Source organism: Rhinichthys klamathensis, unplaced genomic scaffold, assembly GCF_029890125.1.
Source record: "Rhinichthys klamathensis goyatoka isolate OS25496 unplaced genomic scaffold, OSU_Roscu_1.1 h1tg000437l_1, whole genome shotgun sequence".
In the NCBI taxonomy this organism is placed as follows: Eukaryota; Metazoa; Chordata; class Actinopteri; order Cypriniformes; family Leuciscidae; genus Rhinichthys; species Rhinichthys klamathensis.
In genome coordinates this window covers 450,723-466,894 of record NW_026606933.1, presented here as the reverse complement: position 1 = coordinate 466,894, position 16,172 = coordinate 450,723, and the positions used below count along the sequence as shown (strand labels likewise).

General features: G+C 45.0%; 1 protein-coding gene across 1 annotated transcript; it reads right to left on the bottom strand.

Annotated features, from left to right (window-relative positions):
- Nucleotides 1-10,242: 10,242 nt before the first annotated feature.
- Nucleotides 10,243-11,212, bottom strand: LOC130071335 (thaicobrin-like). The gene has a single exon (XM_056236074.1). It carries the CDS (start codon nt 11,034-11,036, stop codon nt 10,503-10,505), a length of 534 nt encoding a protein of 177 aa, XP_056092049.1. The 5' UTR covers nt 11,037-11,212; the 3' UTR covers nt 10,243-10,502.
- Nucleotides 11,213-16,172: the final 4,960 nt, after the last annotated feature.

Below are 16,172 nucleotides of genomic sequence, written 5' to 3'. Positions count from 1 at the left end.
GCGGATTTAGCGGCACGAAGGGCCAGGTCCATCGCGCTCCTTAAGTCCTGCAGGATGGCCATAGAGTGCAGCGCCGATACAGCTTGCCCAGCGGTGGTGTAAGCGCAACTGTGCATGGCTGAAGTCGTGCGGCAGACTTTTGATGGTAGCGCCGTTTTTGCCCGCCGTCCAGCAGAGGCTTCCTCCACTTGTGGAAGAGAGTGGTATCCTCTGTCTTTTGCACCGTCAACCACGGAGAATGCAGCTGAGAGAGAAGTACGCACCCTGGCTGAGAAAGGGGCGTTCCAGGATTTCGCGACTTCTTCGTGAAGCTCAGGAAGAAAATGCGCGGGTCTAGAAGGGAGCGGAGCGCGGTCCCTTTGAAGAAAACACCCATCCAGCCGGTTGCACGCTGGCTGCGCGGGCTCTGCCCACTCGAAGCCGAGGTTTGCCACGGCCTGTGATAGCAGACGCATGAGTTCGGACTCAATGCTGGCCCGTTTTCCTGACGGCTCGCGGGCAGAGGGGGGAGGTCCACAGAGCTCGCCCAATCCTCACTGTCCGACACCAGGATAGAGCAGCTGGCCTCCTCTATGAGAGCAGCTGCTTCGTCGTCGTCAATGGCGGACGCGGCGGCCGTTGTCCATTGGTGAGCGACGCAGGTGAAGCTGGCGAAGCTGGCGGGCGAACCGGCGAGCATTCGCGTGCTGGAGAAGGCTTGGGCACGCGCTGAGTACGGAGCTTTTTACGGCGCGGCACTACAGCGGGTTGAAGAGCAGGCTCGCTGAAGAAGGCCAAGCGAGTCCTCAGAGTCGCCATTGGCAGAAGGTCGCAATGATGGCAACCACCGTCAGCGAGCGCGATAGCAGCGTGATCCTCACCCAGGCAGGAAACGCAAATCATGTGGCGGTCCCCGTCGCTGAGTGCGGCTCGGCACGAGCCACAGGATCTTGGCATCTTTAAAAAGACGCTTACTCTTATAGAGAAAGTGAGTGTCGCAGCGGCGAACACACACTTAGCAGAGTAAAAGGATATATAACGCCGGAGAACTGTGCAGGTACGGCGACTGAAGGCGGTGAGAAGAAGGCCAGCGACTTCAGATGTAATGGCTCGTCCCGCAGAAGGCTCTTGACTCAACGGCACGGCTTCTTCACTCCGGATCCAGCGATGTGTGAGCTTCGCTGAAGAGATGAAAAATTAGATATATCAGCCCATCGAGCTATATTTATAGGCCCAGACCACGCCCACTTTGGTGGGACGTGACGTAGTGGGCGCGAAGCGACCCCATTGGATCTGACGTCATGAGAGGGCCTCTCTCGATAGGCTGCTGCAGATGCCACAGGCCAGCCAATAGGCACGCGAGCCGTCTTGCCTATGTCTGCATGCTGCCGCAACGCGTTTTACATGAATTCAAAATTAAGGATAATTTTTGGCTTCAATATCTCGCGGAAAAGAGGTTTTCCCCATAGCGTTAGATATTACGCAGTACGAGAGAACCTCTCGTAAGAGAACTAGATGGATTTGGACGGCACCCTGAGTTCAAGTGTGTGTGTATGAGAGTGATACAAGACATTGCGTCTGTGCTAGATGTACAGTACGTGATCGTGACTCACTTCTTACACACACAATCATAATTCAGTGACTGATAACTGTGGCAAACAATCTGTTTCTGAGGAACACTGAAATCTGTTCTATTCTTTAAGGAATAACTCAATTATTACATTAACTTCTTGGATACCTTTAGAGTTGCTGTATCTTGTTTGGTTTTATCTGATTCTTCTCGGTTATCATCTGAAAAAAAAGAAAAAAGAAGAGCAAATGAAAATATGTAAAAAAGACAAATAAATACTAATTTTAGTATTACTTATTGAAAGCCAATTTCAACAGAGGTTACTATTTTTTACCAACTTCTTCAATGATTATATTTAATCTAACAAGCACAAATAGTTTGCGATATTGGTATTAGCCACAATGAGCTGTGAATAATGGGTTATCAGTATCGATCCTAATATTCCATATGTGTGTCCCGGTAAAACTAGTGTCCTCATAGACCATGATTCTGTTAAACTAACACAACACACTGAGATTCTCCAGTCAAGTCAAATATCAGGAACATGTTCTTATGATGTCCTCATAGACCAGGTGTAAAGCTACACACAACCTGACATACTGTAATGAACACACATGTAATGCCATGAACATTAACTTGAAGGGCTGCACAATATATTGTTTTATCATTCATACCTATCTGTGGTAGTGACACTGCAGTATAGGCCTATGTGAAGTCAGGCTTTGTATTGACTATGCCATGTTATTTTACAGTTGATTATTCAATTTCTGTACCTAAATGCTGTAAGACTTACCTGGAATATATGAAGCACTTTATTTAATAATAAATAATGTATTATTATGTTACATCTTTGTAATATTTTTTTTTATCTATGCTTGCAATTTATTATTTACTATGCAGATGCAAACCCCTAAAAATCACACCAATCATTCTCGAATGATTATTTCCAAATAGAGCTATTTAACTTATTTTGTGAAATTGTTTTTCATATTGCATTATATATTGCAGAAAAAAAACAAAATATTGCAATATCAGTTTTTTGCAATATCGTGCAGGTCTATTACCTTGGGTCATTTTTAACATTTAGTACCTTTAATAATAAAACAAATAAAATCATCACTGTAAATAACATATAAATGTACCTGCTTTATTAAACAGTGTCACTTAATCATGGAAACACTGAACTCGCCTTTATAATGATGAATCTGCCCTGGAGCTGATCTGTCTTCTCACTGCGTGTCCTCCTCCAGAGGCTCGATCTTCTACTGAAGTGAACACTGTGTGTCCTCCTCCAGAGACTCGATCTTCTCCTGAAGTGAACACTGTGTGTCCTCCTCCAGAGGCTCAATCTTCTCCTGAAGTGAACACTGTGTGTCCTCCTCCAGAGGCTCGATCTTCTCCTGAAATGAACACTGTATGTCCTCCTCCAGAGGCTCGATCTTCTCCTGAAGTGAACACTGTATGTCCTCCTCCATAGGCTCGATCTTCTCCTGAAGTGAACACTGTTTGTCCTCCTCCAGAGGCTCGATCTTCTCCTGAAGTGAACACTGTATGTCCTCCTCCATAGGCTCGATCTTCTCCTGAAGTGAACACTGCGTGTCCTCCTCCATAGGCTCGATCTTCTCCTGAAGTGAACACTGTTTGTCCTCCTCCAGAGGCTCGATCTTCTCCTGAAGTGAACACTGCGTGTCCTCCTCCAGAGACTCGATCTTCTCCTGAAGTGAACACTGCATGCCCTCCTCCAGAGGCTCGATCTTCTCCTGAAGTGAACACTGCGTGTCCTCCTCCAGAGACTCGATCTTCTCCTGAAGTGAACACTGCGTGTCCTCCTCCAGAGGCTCGATCTTCTCCTGAAGTGAACACTGCATGCCCTCCTCCATAGGCTCGATCTTCTCCTGAAGTGAACACTGTATGTCCTCCTCCAGAGGCTCGATCTTCTACTGAAGTGAACACTGTATGTCCTCCTCCAGAGACTCGATCTTCTCCTGAAGTGAACACTGTATGTCCTCCTCCAGAGGCTCGATCTTCTACTGAAGTGAACACTGTATGTCCTCCTCCAGAGACTCAATCTTCTCCTGAAGTGAACACTGCATGCCCTCCTCCAGAGGCTCGATCTTCTCCTGAAGTGAACACTGTGTGTCCTCCTCCAGAGGCTCGATCTTCTCCTGAAGTGAACACTGTGTGTCCTCCTCCAGAGACTCGATCTATTCCTGAAGTGAACACTGTATGTCCTCCTCCAGAGGCTCGATATTCTCCTGAAGTTAACACTGTGTGTCCTCCTCCAGAGACTCGATCTATTCCTGAAGTGAACACTGTGTCCTCCTCCAGAGACTCGATCTTCTCCTGAAGTGAACACTGCATGCCCTCCTCCAGAGGCTCGATCTTCTACTGAAGTGAACACTGTGTGTCCTCCTCCAGAGACTCGATCTTCTCCTGAAGTGAACACTGTATGTCCTCCTCCAGAGACTCGATCTTCTCCTGAAGTGAACACTGTGTGTCCTCCTCCAGAGGCTCAATCTTCTCCTGAAGTGAACACTGTGTGTCCTCCTCCAGAGGCTCGATCTTCTCCTGAAGTGAACACTGTGTGTCCTCTTCCAGAGGCTCGATCTTCTCCTGAAATGAACACTGTATGTCCTCCTCCAGAGGCTCGATCTTCTCCTGAAATGAACACTGTATGTCCTCCTCCAGAGGCTCGATCTTCTCCTGAAGTGAACACTGCGTGTCCTCCTCCATAGGCTCGATCTTCTCCTGAAGTGAACACTGCGTGTCCTCCTCCATAGGCTCGATCTTCTCCTGAAGTGAACACTGTTTGTCCTCCTCCAGAGGCTCGATCTTCTCCTGAAGTGAACACTGCGTGTCCTCCTCCAGAGACTCGATCTTCTCCTGAAGTGAACACTGCATGCCCTCCTCCAGAGACTCGATCTTCTCCTGAAGTGAACACTGTTTGTCCTCCTCCAGAGGCTCGATCTTCTCCTGAAGTGAACACTGCGTGTCCTCCTCCAGAGACTCGATCTTCTCCTGAAGTGAACACTGCGTGTCCTCCTCCAGAGGCTCGATCTTCTCCTGAAGTGAACACTGCATGCCCTCCTCCATAGGCTCGATCTTCTCCTGAAGTGAACACTGCGTGTCCTCCTCCAGAGACTCGATCTTCTCCTGAAGTGAACACTGCGTGTCCTCCTCCAGAGGCTCGATCTTCTCCTGAAGTGAACACTGCATGCCCTCCTCCATAGGCTCGATCTTCTCCTGAAGTGAACACTGTATGTCCTCCTCCAGAGGCTCGATCTTCTACTGAAGTGAACACTGTATGTCCTCCTCCAGAGACTCGATCTTCTCCTGAAGTGAACACTGTATGTCCTCCTCCAGAGGCTCGATCTTCTACTGAAGTGAACACTGTATGTCCTCCTCCAGAGACTCAATCTTCTCCTGAAGTGAACACTGCATGCCCTCCTCCAGAGGCTCGATCTTCTCCTGAAGTGAACACTGTGTGTCCTCCTCCAGAGGCTCGATCTTCTCCTGAAGTGAACACTGTGTGTCCTCCTCCAGAGGCTCGATCTATTCCTGAAATGAACACTGTGTGTCCTCATCCAAAGGCTCGATCTATTCCTGAAGTGAACACTGTGTGTCCTCCTCCAAAGGCTCGATCTATTCCTGAAGTGAACACTGTGTGTCCTCCTCCAAAGGCTCGATCTATTCCTGAAGTGAACACTGTGTGTCCTCCTCCAGAGACTCGATCTATTCCTGAAGTGAACACTGTATGTCCTCCTCCAGAGACTCGATCTATTCCTGAAGTGAACACTGTATGTCCTCCTCCAGAGGCTCGATATTCTCCTGAAGTGAACACTGCGTGTCCTCCTCCAGAGACTCGATCTTCTCCTGAAGTGAACACTGTATGTCCTCCTCCAGAGGCTCGATCTTCTCCTGAAGTGAACACTGTATGTCCTCCTCCAGAGACTCGATCTTCTCCTGAAGTGAACACTGTATGTCCTCCTCCAGAGGCTCGATCTTCTACTGAAGTGAACACTGTATGTCCTCCTCCAGAGACTCGATCTATTCCTGAAGTAAACACTGTATGTCCTCCTCCAGAGGCTCGATATTCTCCTGAAGTGAACACTGTATGTCCTCCTCCAGAGACTCGATCTTCTCCTGAAGTGAACACTGCGTGTCCTCCTCCAGAGGCTCGATCTTCTCCTGAAGTGAACACTGCGTGTCCTCCTCCAGAGGCTCGATCTTCTCCTGAAGTGAACACTGCGTGTCCTCCTCCAGAGGCTCGATCTTCTCCTGAAGTGAACACTGCGTGTCCTCCTCCAGAGGCTCGATCTTCTCCTGAAGTGAACACTGCGTGTCCTCCTCCAGAGACTCGATCTTCTCCTGAAGTGAACACTGCGTGTCCTCCTCCAGAGGCTCGATCTTCTCCTGAAGTGAACACTGTATGTCCTCCTCCAGATGCTCGATATTCTCCTGAAGTGAACACTGTTTGTCCTCCTCCAGAGACTCGATCTATTCCTGAAGTGAACACTGTATGTCCTCCTCCAGAGGCTCGATCTTCTACTGAAGTGAACACTGTATGTCCTCCTCCAGAGGCTCGATCTTCTCCTGAAGTGAACACTGTATGTCCTCCTCCAGAGACTCGATCTTCTCCTGAAGTGAACACTGTATGTCCTCCTCCAGAGACTCGATCTATTCCTGAAGTGAACACTGTATGTCCTCCTCCAGAGACTCGATCTATTCCTGAAGTGAACACTGTATGTCCTCCTCCAGAGACTCGATCTATTCCTGAAGTGAACTCTGTATGTCCTCCTCCAGAGGCTCGATATTCTCCTGAAGTGAACACTGTATGTCCTCCTCCAGAGACTCGATCTATTCCTGAAGTGAACACTGTATGTCCTCCTCCAGAGGCTCGATATTCTCCTGAAGTGAACACTGTATGTCCTCCTCCAGAGGCTCGATCTTCTCCTGAAGTGAACACTGTATGTCCTCCTCCAGAGGCTCGATATTCTCCTGAAGTGAACACTGTTTGTCCTCCTCCATAGACTCGATCTATTCCTGAAGTGAACACTGTATGTCCTCCTCCAGAGACTCGATCTATTCCTGAAGTGAACACTGTGTGTCCTCCTCCAGAGACTCGATCTATTCCTGAAGTGAACACTGTGTGTCCTCCTCCAAAGGCTCGATCTATTCCTGAAGTGAACACTGTATGTCCTCCTCCAGAGACTCGATCTATTCCTGAAGTGAACACTGTGTGTCCTCCTCCAGAGGCTCGATCTGACTCACTTCAGGCATTATCTCATGTGTCTGCGGTCATAGAAAAAGACCTTCAATAATCCTGACCATTGCATTTCATTTGACATATTATTCAACAAGCTTGTTTCAAATGAATTGATAAATACCATTCAAGTTATTTTCATACTTCATTATATGATATTTAAAGAATATGCAAATTGAGGATTCTATTATAACTATTCATTCATAAATTTCATTCACAATTGATAAATGATAGGCAATAATAGTGACAGTATTAATAAGACTGAATCAGACTGGCAGTTCTATTAATATTCAGAGTATATTTTATTATAGTCAGGAGTAATAAGAGCACATATTTGTTTCTTAATGTCTTTAAAGCAAGCAGAACTGTAGTAATATTTAACAGTAGCATATCAGGATACTGTACTGGGTGAAAAACCCTCCCCTTCACATACTGTATTCATGACAACACGTTATTATGATGGCTAGACTATTTAATGTGATCAGAAAAGGTAGCAGTTGCAATTATATTGCAATCGAAAACGAGTTTAAAATGACAAGCATCGCTGATTCCCTCATGTCAGTCTGTAAACAGAATCACTGTAAGTCCGCTAGCACAGTTAGCATCACACGCTAGCTGTTTCTAACTGTAAAACGAGCAGCAAAGAGCTAACAGGACATGCACAAACAAGCCAAACGGACCCACATGCTATTAGAGAAGCAATTAAACAACATCATAACTTACCTTTCAGATAACAGTTGCCTCCATTAGGTCCACAGATGTCTTCTCAGGTGCAGAGTTTCTGTCCTGTCCAAACAGGAAATGACCGAGACGAATGACAACACCTCTGATTACATCATACTTATCATAATATTAACGGGGTTTTATTTATTTATTTATCATATATTTAATGCACAATTAATAAATTACAGGCAAAAATACTTAAATAATTAGTATTGCATTAAGTTGCTTGTTATTCAGGCATATGCTGAAGCTTAATGAAGCTCCGCCCACCGGCGCCATCTTGTTTTCGCGATTTCCCGCCTACCGGTACCGATCTGTCCAATCACAGGCCGCAAAGCATACACTTGTATACTGGCTCCGGGAGCGCACTCTCGAAATCAGGGATACACTGTGTATGGTAAAATTTCAGGGTTTTGTGGTATATAAAGACATGGTGCCAAAATTTGAGAGGGAGCTTCTGAGACATAGTAAATGACATATACACTGTCGGAATTATGAGGACATGGCCCCTGTGCTCATAAACCCAAATGTCCCCATAGTGCTGGTGCGTATTCAGGTCAAAAGTCCTCGTAAACCACAAAAACACACACACACACACACACACACACACACACACACACACACACACACACACACACACACACACACACACACACACACACACACACACACACACACACACACACACACACACACACACACACACACACACACAGCTACCTTTCAGCTAGTGACATAATTGCACTTTAATTTCTGCTGTTTATTGTTGTTTGTTTAAAGTTTTGTTTATGTTTAGGTATTTTACTGAGATTCACTAGACAGAATTTTGTTGTACTAAAAATTACAATAAAGTCTAAAGTAAAACCTTTTTAGACCCCAATAAAACACAATTTTATTTATTTTTCCTAAAATGGTCCTTGTTTCCTGTTTACACTTCTTGTCTTTGGGGTCTGTGACCCCAAACTAAATAGAGCGATTGTACAAAAAATATACATTTTAATAACACAAATTATATATCATTATACGATTTCTACTTTTTAGATTCATGCTTGAATTATTGATTTTATTTGCCAATTTCAATAAAATGCTCTCTATTGCAGTCACCCCCCTCTCCCGCTCTCTCTGTGTGTGTGTGTGTGTGTGTGTGTGATCATCATCTTTCCACATTGCATTTATGTTCTAGTACCAGGCCTTCATTTATGTGTGAACATTTGTAGATTTAAGCAGAAATGATTGATTTAAAGGAGCTGTATGTAAGAAATTTATTTCAATTAATCATAAAATGGCCCTGAAATGTCACTAGACATTAAGAAATCATGTACATTTCAAATACTTATATCACTGACAACAGTAGTCCGGCCAGGATATTGTCATTTAAAAAGTGAAGTTGCAGCCCTCAACTGATGTTGATGTTGTCATGTTGTGTTTTGGTCTGATGCTCCACCCTCCACCTATCTACCAATCACGAAGTCAGTAGTGTTGCGGCATCCGGGTTGCCAGCTCTGCTCTAGTTACCACAGCTGCAGCTCGTCACGTCCCTGCTGGATCCTGCAGCCGATCTGGCAACCTCGAGTCAGGGAGGAGGGGGAGGGGATACACCACTCTACAGTAATTTGACAGTGATTGCAGTACTAGTTTTGGCCACAATCTTACATACAGCTCCTTTAATTTCCCAATTTCTATAAAATGCTCTCTATTGCAGTCACCTCTCTCTTTCTCTCTCTCTCTCTCTCTCTCTCTCTCTCTCTCTCTCTCTCTCTCTCTCTCTCTCTCTCTCTCTCTCTCTCTCTCTCTCTCTCTCTGTCTGTGTGTGTGTGTGTGTGTATATGTGTGGTCATGTCCATTTCACATTGCATTAGTGCTCTAGTACCAGCCTTCATTTATGTGTGAGAATGTTCAGATTTATGGAATTATTGATTTTATTTTCCAATTTCTATAAAAAATGCTTTTTATTCCAGTTACACCTCTGTGTGTGTGTGTGTGTGTATAGATAGATAATGTAGGAAAAGTGACAAGATTGTATGCAACTGAGATGAAGGGAACCATGTTTATTAACTACAGAAATGTTGATTGGGGTCATGAAGACCTCAAGGACAGATTGAAAGACATTTATTGTTTATGTATGAATAATAAAACAAACACTTGTGTGTTAAACTACAAGCATAAGATTAGAAGGAAAACTATATATAGAAATAAATTATATTAATGAAAAGAGCCTTAAGATAAATAAGCTGCAAATTATCTTCACATTCATTTAAAATTGCCCTGTGACATCATCCTATGGCGTGATTGAAGACAGAACGCTAAAGGAACAAGAGAAAAAGTGAATATGATGGTGTTTAAGACAGAAAAAGCCATTTCCAGAATACATATACATATTTCATGTACATTAAATTATATTACATTAGGGACGTCTCTACAATTATTAACCCAGAAAAACAAACCAAAACTTTGCTTGACACGCTTGAGTTTTCACAATTCCTAATTAATAATTAACCATTAAACAAATGTCAAGCTCTAAACCAGCGAGAGTCTTAATTTTAGACAGAACCTTTTTCATAATCCACATAAATCATAAACCACTGAAATCGGTTGAGAAATATAAACGTTATTGTTTATCGTTTACATCCATGTTCTTAAATGATCATTTAAACTGAAATAAACTATTTATTTACAAATTCATTAAACTGTGCATGTGTAGAATTAGGCTCAGTTTAAAGAAAAAAATATTATATAATTATGTAAAAATGAGCAAAGTGACAAACTTCACTGTTGTTTATTGATCTGTTAAAGCAACATGAGAGTGTGTGTGTTGCTGTAGTGCTGGAAATCAGTCATGTGATCATCACGGCCCAATCACAGCCACCGTACTGATACTCAGATCAACAGCACTCTTACTCATGATATATGGAGTAAATATTGGAAACATGATGAGAGCAGGAAGATCCAGATCTACAGGAGTGGCGTTTACTGACTATTGACCGGTAAGATCCTCAGAGAGTCAGAATAACAACAGAAGAATGGAAAGAGTGTGTGAGTGAAGGTGGCTGTGAATGTGTGTAGATGTGTGTTAGTTACAAGATCAGAGAACGACACCGTTCCTCCATCATAGTCCAGATTCACTTTCACACGATCAAGCTTCTGTTTAACAGGCAAACCACAACCTCCAATCCATCCGTACGACATACACCAGACATCAGTGTTGAAGAAAACACGTCCCTTCCTCTGGACTGATGCTGTAGTTACTCCAAGACTCCAGTATTTACTTTCTGTAACCTCCACATCCCAGCAGTGTGTTCCTGAGTTAAAACCCTCTGAACCCAGAACACACACACACCAGTCAAATCTCTCTGGATTATCAGGAAGAGTTTGATAGTTCCCGTTGAGACTCGCACTGGTCAGATCATCAGACAGGACGAGATGTGGATTCGCAGTGTTTGGATCCAGAATCACAGGAGCTGATGAGACACAATCAACAGATGCTTTTATTCTGATCTTCATATAATGATCAACAGTGAACCCAACACAGATTATTATGAATTATGACACTCGTCCTGTTGATCAAACTCATTTTCCTCTGATCACTGTCAGTGCTGTTATTAGTTTCACACTCGTTTTTATCATCAGCGTTTAACGGCATCAACTACAAACATTAAATATGGGATTCAGACATTTGTGTCCATCAAGGGAAACTGATACTTTGGGAAATTTAAATAACAATAAATCAATGAGATCTGTTGAGATTTTTGCTGTAGATGAAGATCATCTTCATTTTATTGGCTCTTATAATAAATAATAATAATACGTTTTATTTATATAGCGCTTTTCCAGGGCTCAAGGACGCTTTACAATAAACAGGCAACAATAAAGACAATGGACAAAAACAACAGTAGGTAGATGAAAGTGTAAGTACAATAAATAAGAAATTAGGTAGATAAGACGGCAAAAATGCAATACAACTTAAGAATTATGACTTTCAGAAAATAAGTGAGTTTTGAGCATGGATTTGAATTCAGAAATAGTGTTAACAAAACAGAGAGAATGGGGGAGAGAGTTCCACATTTTGGGTGCAACAACACTGAATGATCTTCCTCCCATTGAAGCAAGGCGATGCCGAGGGACGACTAGAAGGCTAGAGTCGAGGATCGTAAAGTGCGAGTAGGGGTGGAGGAGGTTACAGAGATAGGGGGGAGCCAAGCCATGCAGCGATTTTAAAAGTGAGAAGGAGAATTTTGAGTTTTGAATGTATTGCAATTTGGAGATGGAGCTAGCAGATAGGCCAATGAAGCAGCAATCGAGACGTGATGTGACAAATGCATGGATGACAGTTTCAGCGTCTGAGATACTGATGAACTGACGGAGCTGAGCGATGCGATGAAGATGAAAGAAAGCTGATTTAGTGATAGAATTAATGTGAGAGTGGAAAGATAGAGAGAAGTCAAAGATTACACCAAGATTTTTAACGGTGCTAGATGGTTTGATATGAGAGCCAGCGAACTCGAAGGTGAAGTTGGAAGGGATTTTGTTAGTGAGCGATGGAGGTCCGGTAAAAATAATCTCAGTTTTGTCCATATTAAGTTTTAGAAAATTTGAATGAAGCCAATCTTTTATTTCATGCACACAAGCAGAGATTTTGTCGGTTGTGATAGATAGAGTCGATGTACAGGTAGTATATAATTGAATATCGTCAGCGTAGAAATTATAATTAAAACCATGACAGCGGAGGATCTGACCAAGAGATTTTATATAAATTATGAATAATAACGGCCCCAGAACAGATCCCTGGGGGACACCTTGCTTCAGGGGGACAGTAGGTGAGTGAAAATCTTGAACTGAAATGTAGAACTGTCTGTCAGAGAGGTAGGAAGAAAACCATGAAAGAGCAGCACCAGAAATACCCACATCCGAAAGACGAGAAATGAGTAGTTGATGGGAGACAGTATCGAAGGCAGAGCTGAGGTCGAGCAGCAGGAGCATAGACAGAGAACCAGAGTCACCAGAGAGAAGCAGATCATTCAGTACTTTAAGTAGTGCAGTTTCAGTACTATGTAGAATATTATTTTCGACTAGAAAAGACTGAAGCTGGGAGGCAACACTACTCTCCAGTAATTTAGCTATGAATGGTAGATTTGAAATGGGACGATAATTAGATAAAACTGAGGGATCAAGGTCAGGTTTCTTGAGAACAGGGGTAACAAGTTTTGAGTGGCAGAGGGAATGAAGCAGAGATAATGCATTAATGAAGTGAGAGATGGGTGCAGAGAAAACTGAATGGCAGAGTTTCAGAAGAGGAGTAGGAGCAGGGTCAAGACGACAAGATGAGGGGTTGGATTTCAAGATTAACTCAGAGACAGAAGAAGGAGTAGTCAGAGAACATTAACATGCTGAGTCAGATTGAAACATTCAAAGATATAAAGTAACTGATTGGTGTTAGAGCAAACAGCATCAACATGAATATTAAAGTCACCAAGCAGTAGAATGGGAAATGACAATGAGCAGGCTAGGGTCAACAGTTCACTGAGTTCAGAGAAGAAGTTAGACAGGGCTTTAGGAGGTCGATAGAGCAAGATAATTATGAGAGAGTCAGCCTTCAATACCATGTATTCAAATGTATTGGTTAGAGCAAACAGCATCAACATGAATATTAAAGTCACCAAGCAGTAGAATGGGAAATGACAATGAGCAGGCTAGGGTCAACAGTTCACTGAGTTCAGAGAAGAAGTTAGACAGGGCTTTAGGAGGTCGATAGAGCAAGATAATTATGAGAGAGTCAGCCTTCAATACCATGTATTCAAATGTATTGGTGTCTTGAAAGTCGAGTTGCTTGATTCAGAGGTTATCACGGTGGATGATAGCGAAACTACCCCCTTTACCATGGAGTCGCTGTCTAGACAGATACTTATATCCATCTGGCGTAAGTAGATTTAACTGTAGAAAATCTTCAGGAACTTGCCAAGTTCCAAGTGAGAAGAAAAATGTCCAGCTCATTGTCAGTGATCCTTTCATTGAGATAAGGGGCTTTGTCCGAAATTGATCGGCAGTTCAGAAGTGCAAAGTGATGATGCAAGAGATTCAAATAAGATGTATGTTGATCGCTATCAGTGAGATAGATCAGAGAGTGCTGAGTGGTGGAACCGGCAGGCAAATGTCTAGGTATGGACGATAGTCTGTTGTTGGTCCAGATGCATGGAGGAGCATCAGGCTTGGAGCAAAAAGTACTAATGAGTGGGCGCCGCGAACGGTGTATGTATCTTGGTTGACGGAGAATCCCTAGACTCTGACAGTATTCATACGTCAGCGGATCAAGACGCGGCCCTCAGTTGTGACGGTAAATATTCAATATCCATTACGGATGCAAGACAAGAAATGAGGCAGAGGAAAAAAGAAAAAAATTTTTTTGCCCAAGGCATGTTAATACTGAGAAAGTGAGAGCTAATCGCAAGCAAAACCACGTTAGCCAGACCCTGAACGTCACTTTACCAAAAACAGCAGACTAAATAGGAGGCTAAGCACCCATATAGTAAGCAGTAAACAAACAGCGCAACCGAGAGAGAGAGCGATAACTCACCCATCAGAGGAGCCGAGCGTGGTAGGGATGTAACAGGGAATAGAGCTAGCACCAGCCTGAGGCAAACTTATCAACAGTTCAGTTCGGAGTTCAACCATGAAAAAAAAAAAATGAAAAAAAAAGAAGAGTAATCCAACCAGGCGCAAAGCGGCTGTACAGACAGGCACAGCGTTCTCAACGTCTTACAGACAGCAGGGGTAGCCAGTGAAACGGAGTAATCCACACAGAGTTCTGACAGTACAACATACAATCAATCCAGGTGCGAAACGGCAGTACAAACGCGCACAGCGTACTCGACCCGGAAACGGAAACCAATCCACCTTATTCTTATCCACCTTATTCTCGGGGCGCTACTGTAGGTGTAACAGGTTGTGTTCCCACATGTTTTAGTTCCCAAGTGTTATGATACGTGGTATCAATCACGAGGAAGCACGCAGAGACGAGGAGAAATGGGAGCAGGAAGCCCCCGGGGCGGAGCAGGTGGAGCATGCCGTGTAGGCCGCCTGGACGGAGCTGGCAGTTCAGGGGACAAGGACGGAGCTGGCTGTGCAAGTGGCCATGGCGGAGAAGGCCCTTCAGGCAGCCATTGTGGAGATGACCCTTCGGGCGGCCATTGTTGAGATGTATAGCCCCCCAAATTTCCTTGGGAGGTACCATGGGCTTAGGGACAGGCTCAGGAACAGGCTCAGGGATAGGCTCAGGAGGTGTGACGGTGGTCACCTTGGCCGGAGGCGAGGGTTCGGGTGAGGCGGACATGACATGAACAGTCTCTAGCTTGGCGTCCATGACATGAATCACAGGCTTGGCAGGACTGACATGAAGCGTAGGCTCGGCAGGAATGACGTGGGGCGCAGGTGCAGCAGGGCTGACGTGAAGCGTAGGCTCAGCAGGACTGACGTGAAGCACAGGCTCGGCGTGCATGACGTGAAGAGTCTCTGGCTCGGCGGGCATAACGTGAACAGTGTCTGACTCGGCGGGCATGACGTGATGCGCAGGCTCGGCAGGACTGGCGTGAAGAAGCTCAGGCTCGGCAGGACAGACGTAAAGAAGCTCAGGCTCGGCAGGGCTGACGTGGAGTGCAGGCTTGGCAGGGCTGACGTGGAGCACTGGCGTGACGTGAAGATCAGGCATGATGTGAAAATCAGGCTGATCATGCATGATGTGAAGATCAGGCTTGACGTGAAGATCAGGCTGATCAGGCATGATGTAAAAGTCAGGCATGACGTGAAGATCGGGATTGACGTGAAGATCAGGCTGATCAGGCATGACGTGAAGATCAGGCTTGACGTGGAGATAAGGCTGATCAGGCATGACGTGAAGATCAGGCTTGACGTGGAGATCAGGCTGATCAGGCATGACGTGAAGATCAGGTATGACGTGAAGATCAGGCTGGCCAGGCATGACGTTAAGATCAGGCTGAATAGGCATGACGTGAAGATCAGGCTGGACAGACATGACGTGAAGATCAGGCTGGACAGGCATGACGTGAAGATCAGGCTGGACAGGCATGACGTGAAGATCAGGCTGGACAGGCATGACGTGAAGATCAGGCTGGACAGGCATGACGTGAAGATCAGGCTGGACAGGCATGACGTGAAGAGACTCGGGAGTGGTGGTCATCTTGGGATATGGCCCTGGAATGGTGGTCTCGGCAAAACGAGACCACGGAAGGGCGGTGACCTTGATGGAACGAGACACTGGAAGGGCGGTGGTCTCGGCGGGACGAGACCCTGGATTGGGTGTGGCTGCGGCCATTCTGGCCGATCGCACTGACTCGACCGTTGGGTCCGTTATGTTGGACATCAGTCCTGGACGCCCAGAGACCTATCCGGTGACAGGCTGATGGTGACAGGTGATGGCTGGCTTGACATGAAGATTCTCAGACTGGGCAGGCGAGACGTGAAGAGACGCTGAAATTGGTAGAGGAGTGTTGGTTGGCTTTCCGAGGCCAATGGTGAATTGCGAGCCGCAGTTCACCAGCACCCACTCAACATACTCGGCGAAATTCCCCCGAGGACCCACACCAGGCAGGCGTGCCTTTGTATCAGCGTTGAGGCCTCTGTAAAAGA

Bases quoted from the DNA above. Each gene is read 5' to 3' on its own strand.
- LOC130071335 (XM_056236074.1), bottom strand. From the start codon at position 11,036: ATGAAGATCAGAATAAAAGCATCTGTTGATTGTGTCTCATCAGCTCCT.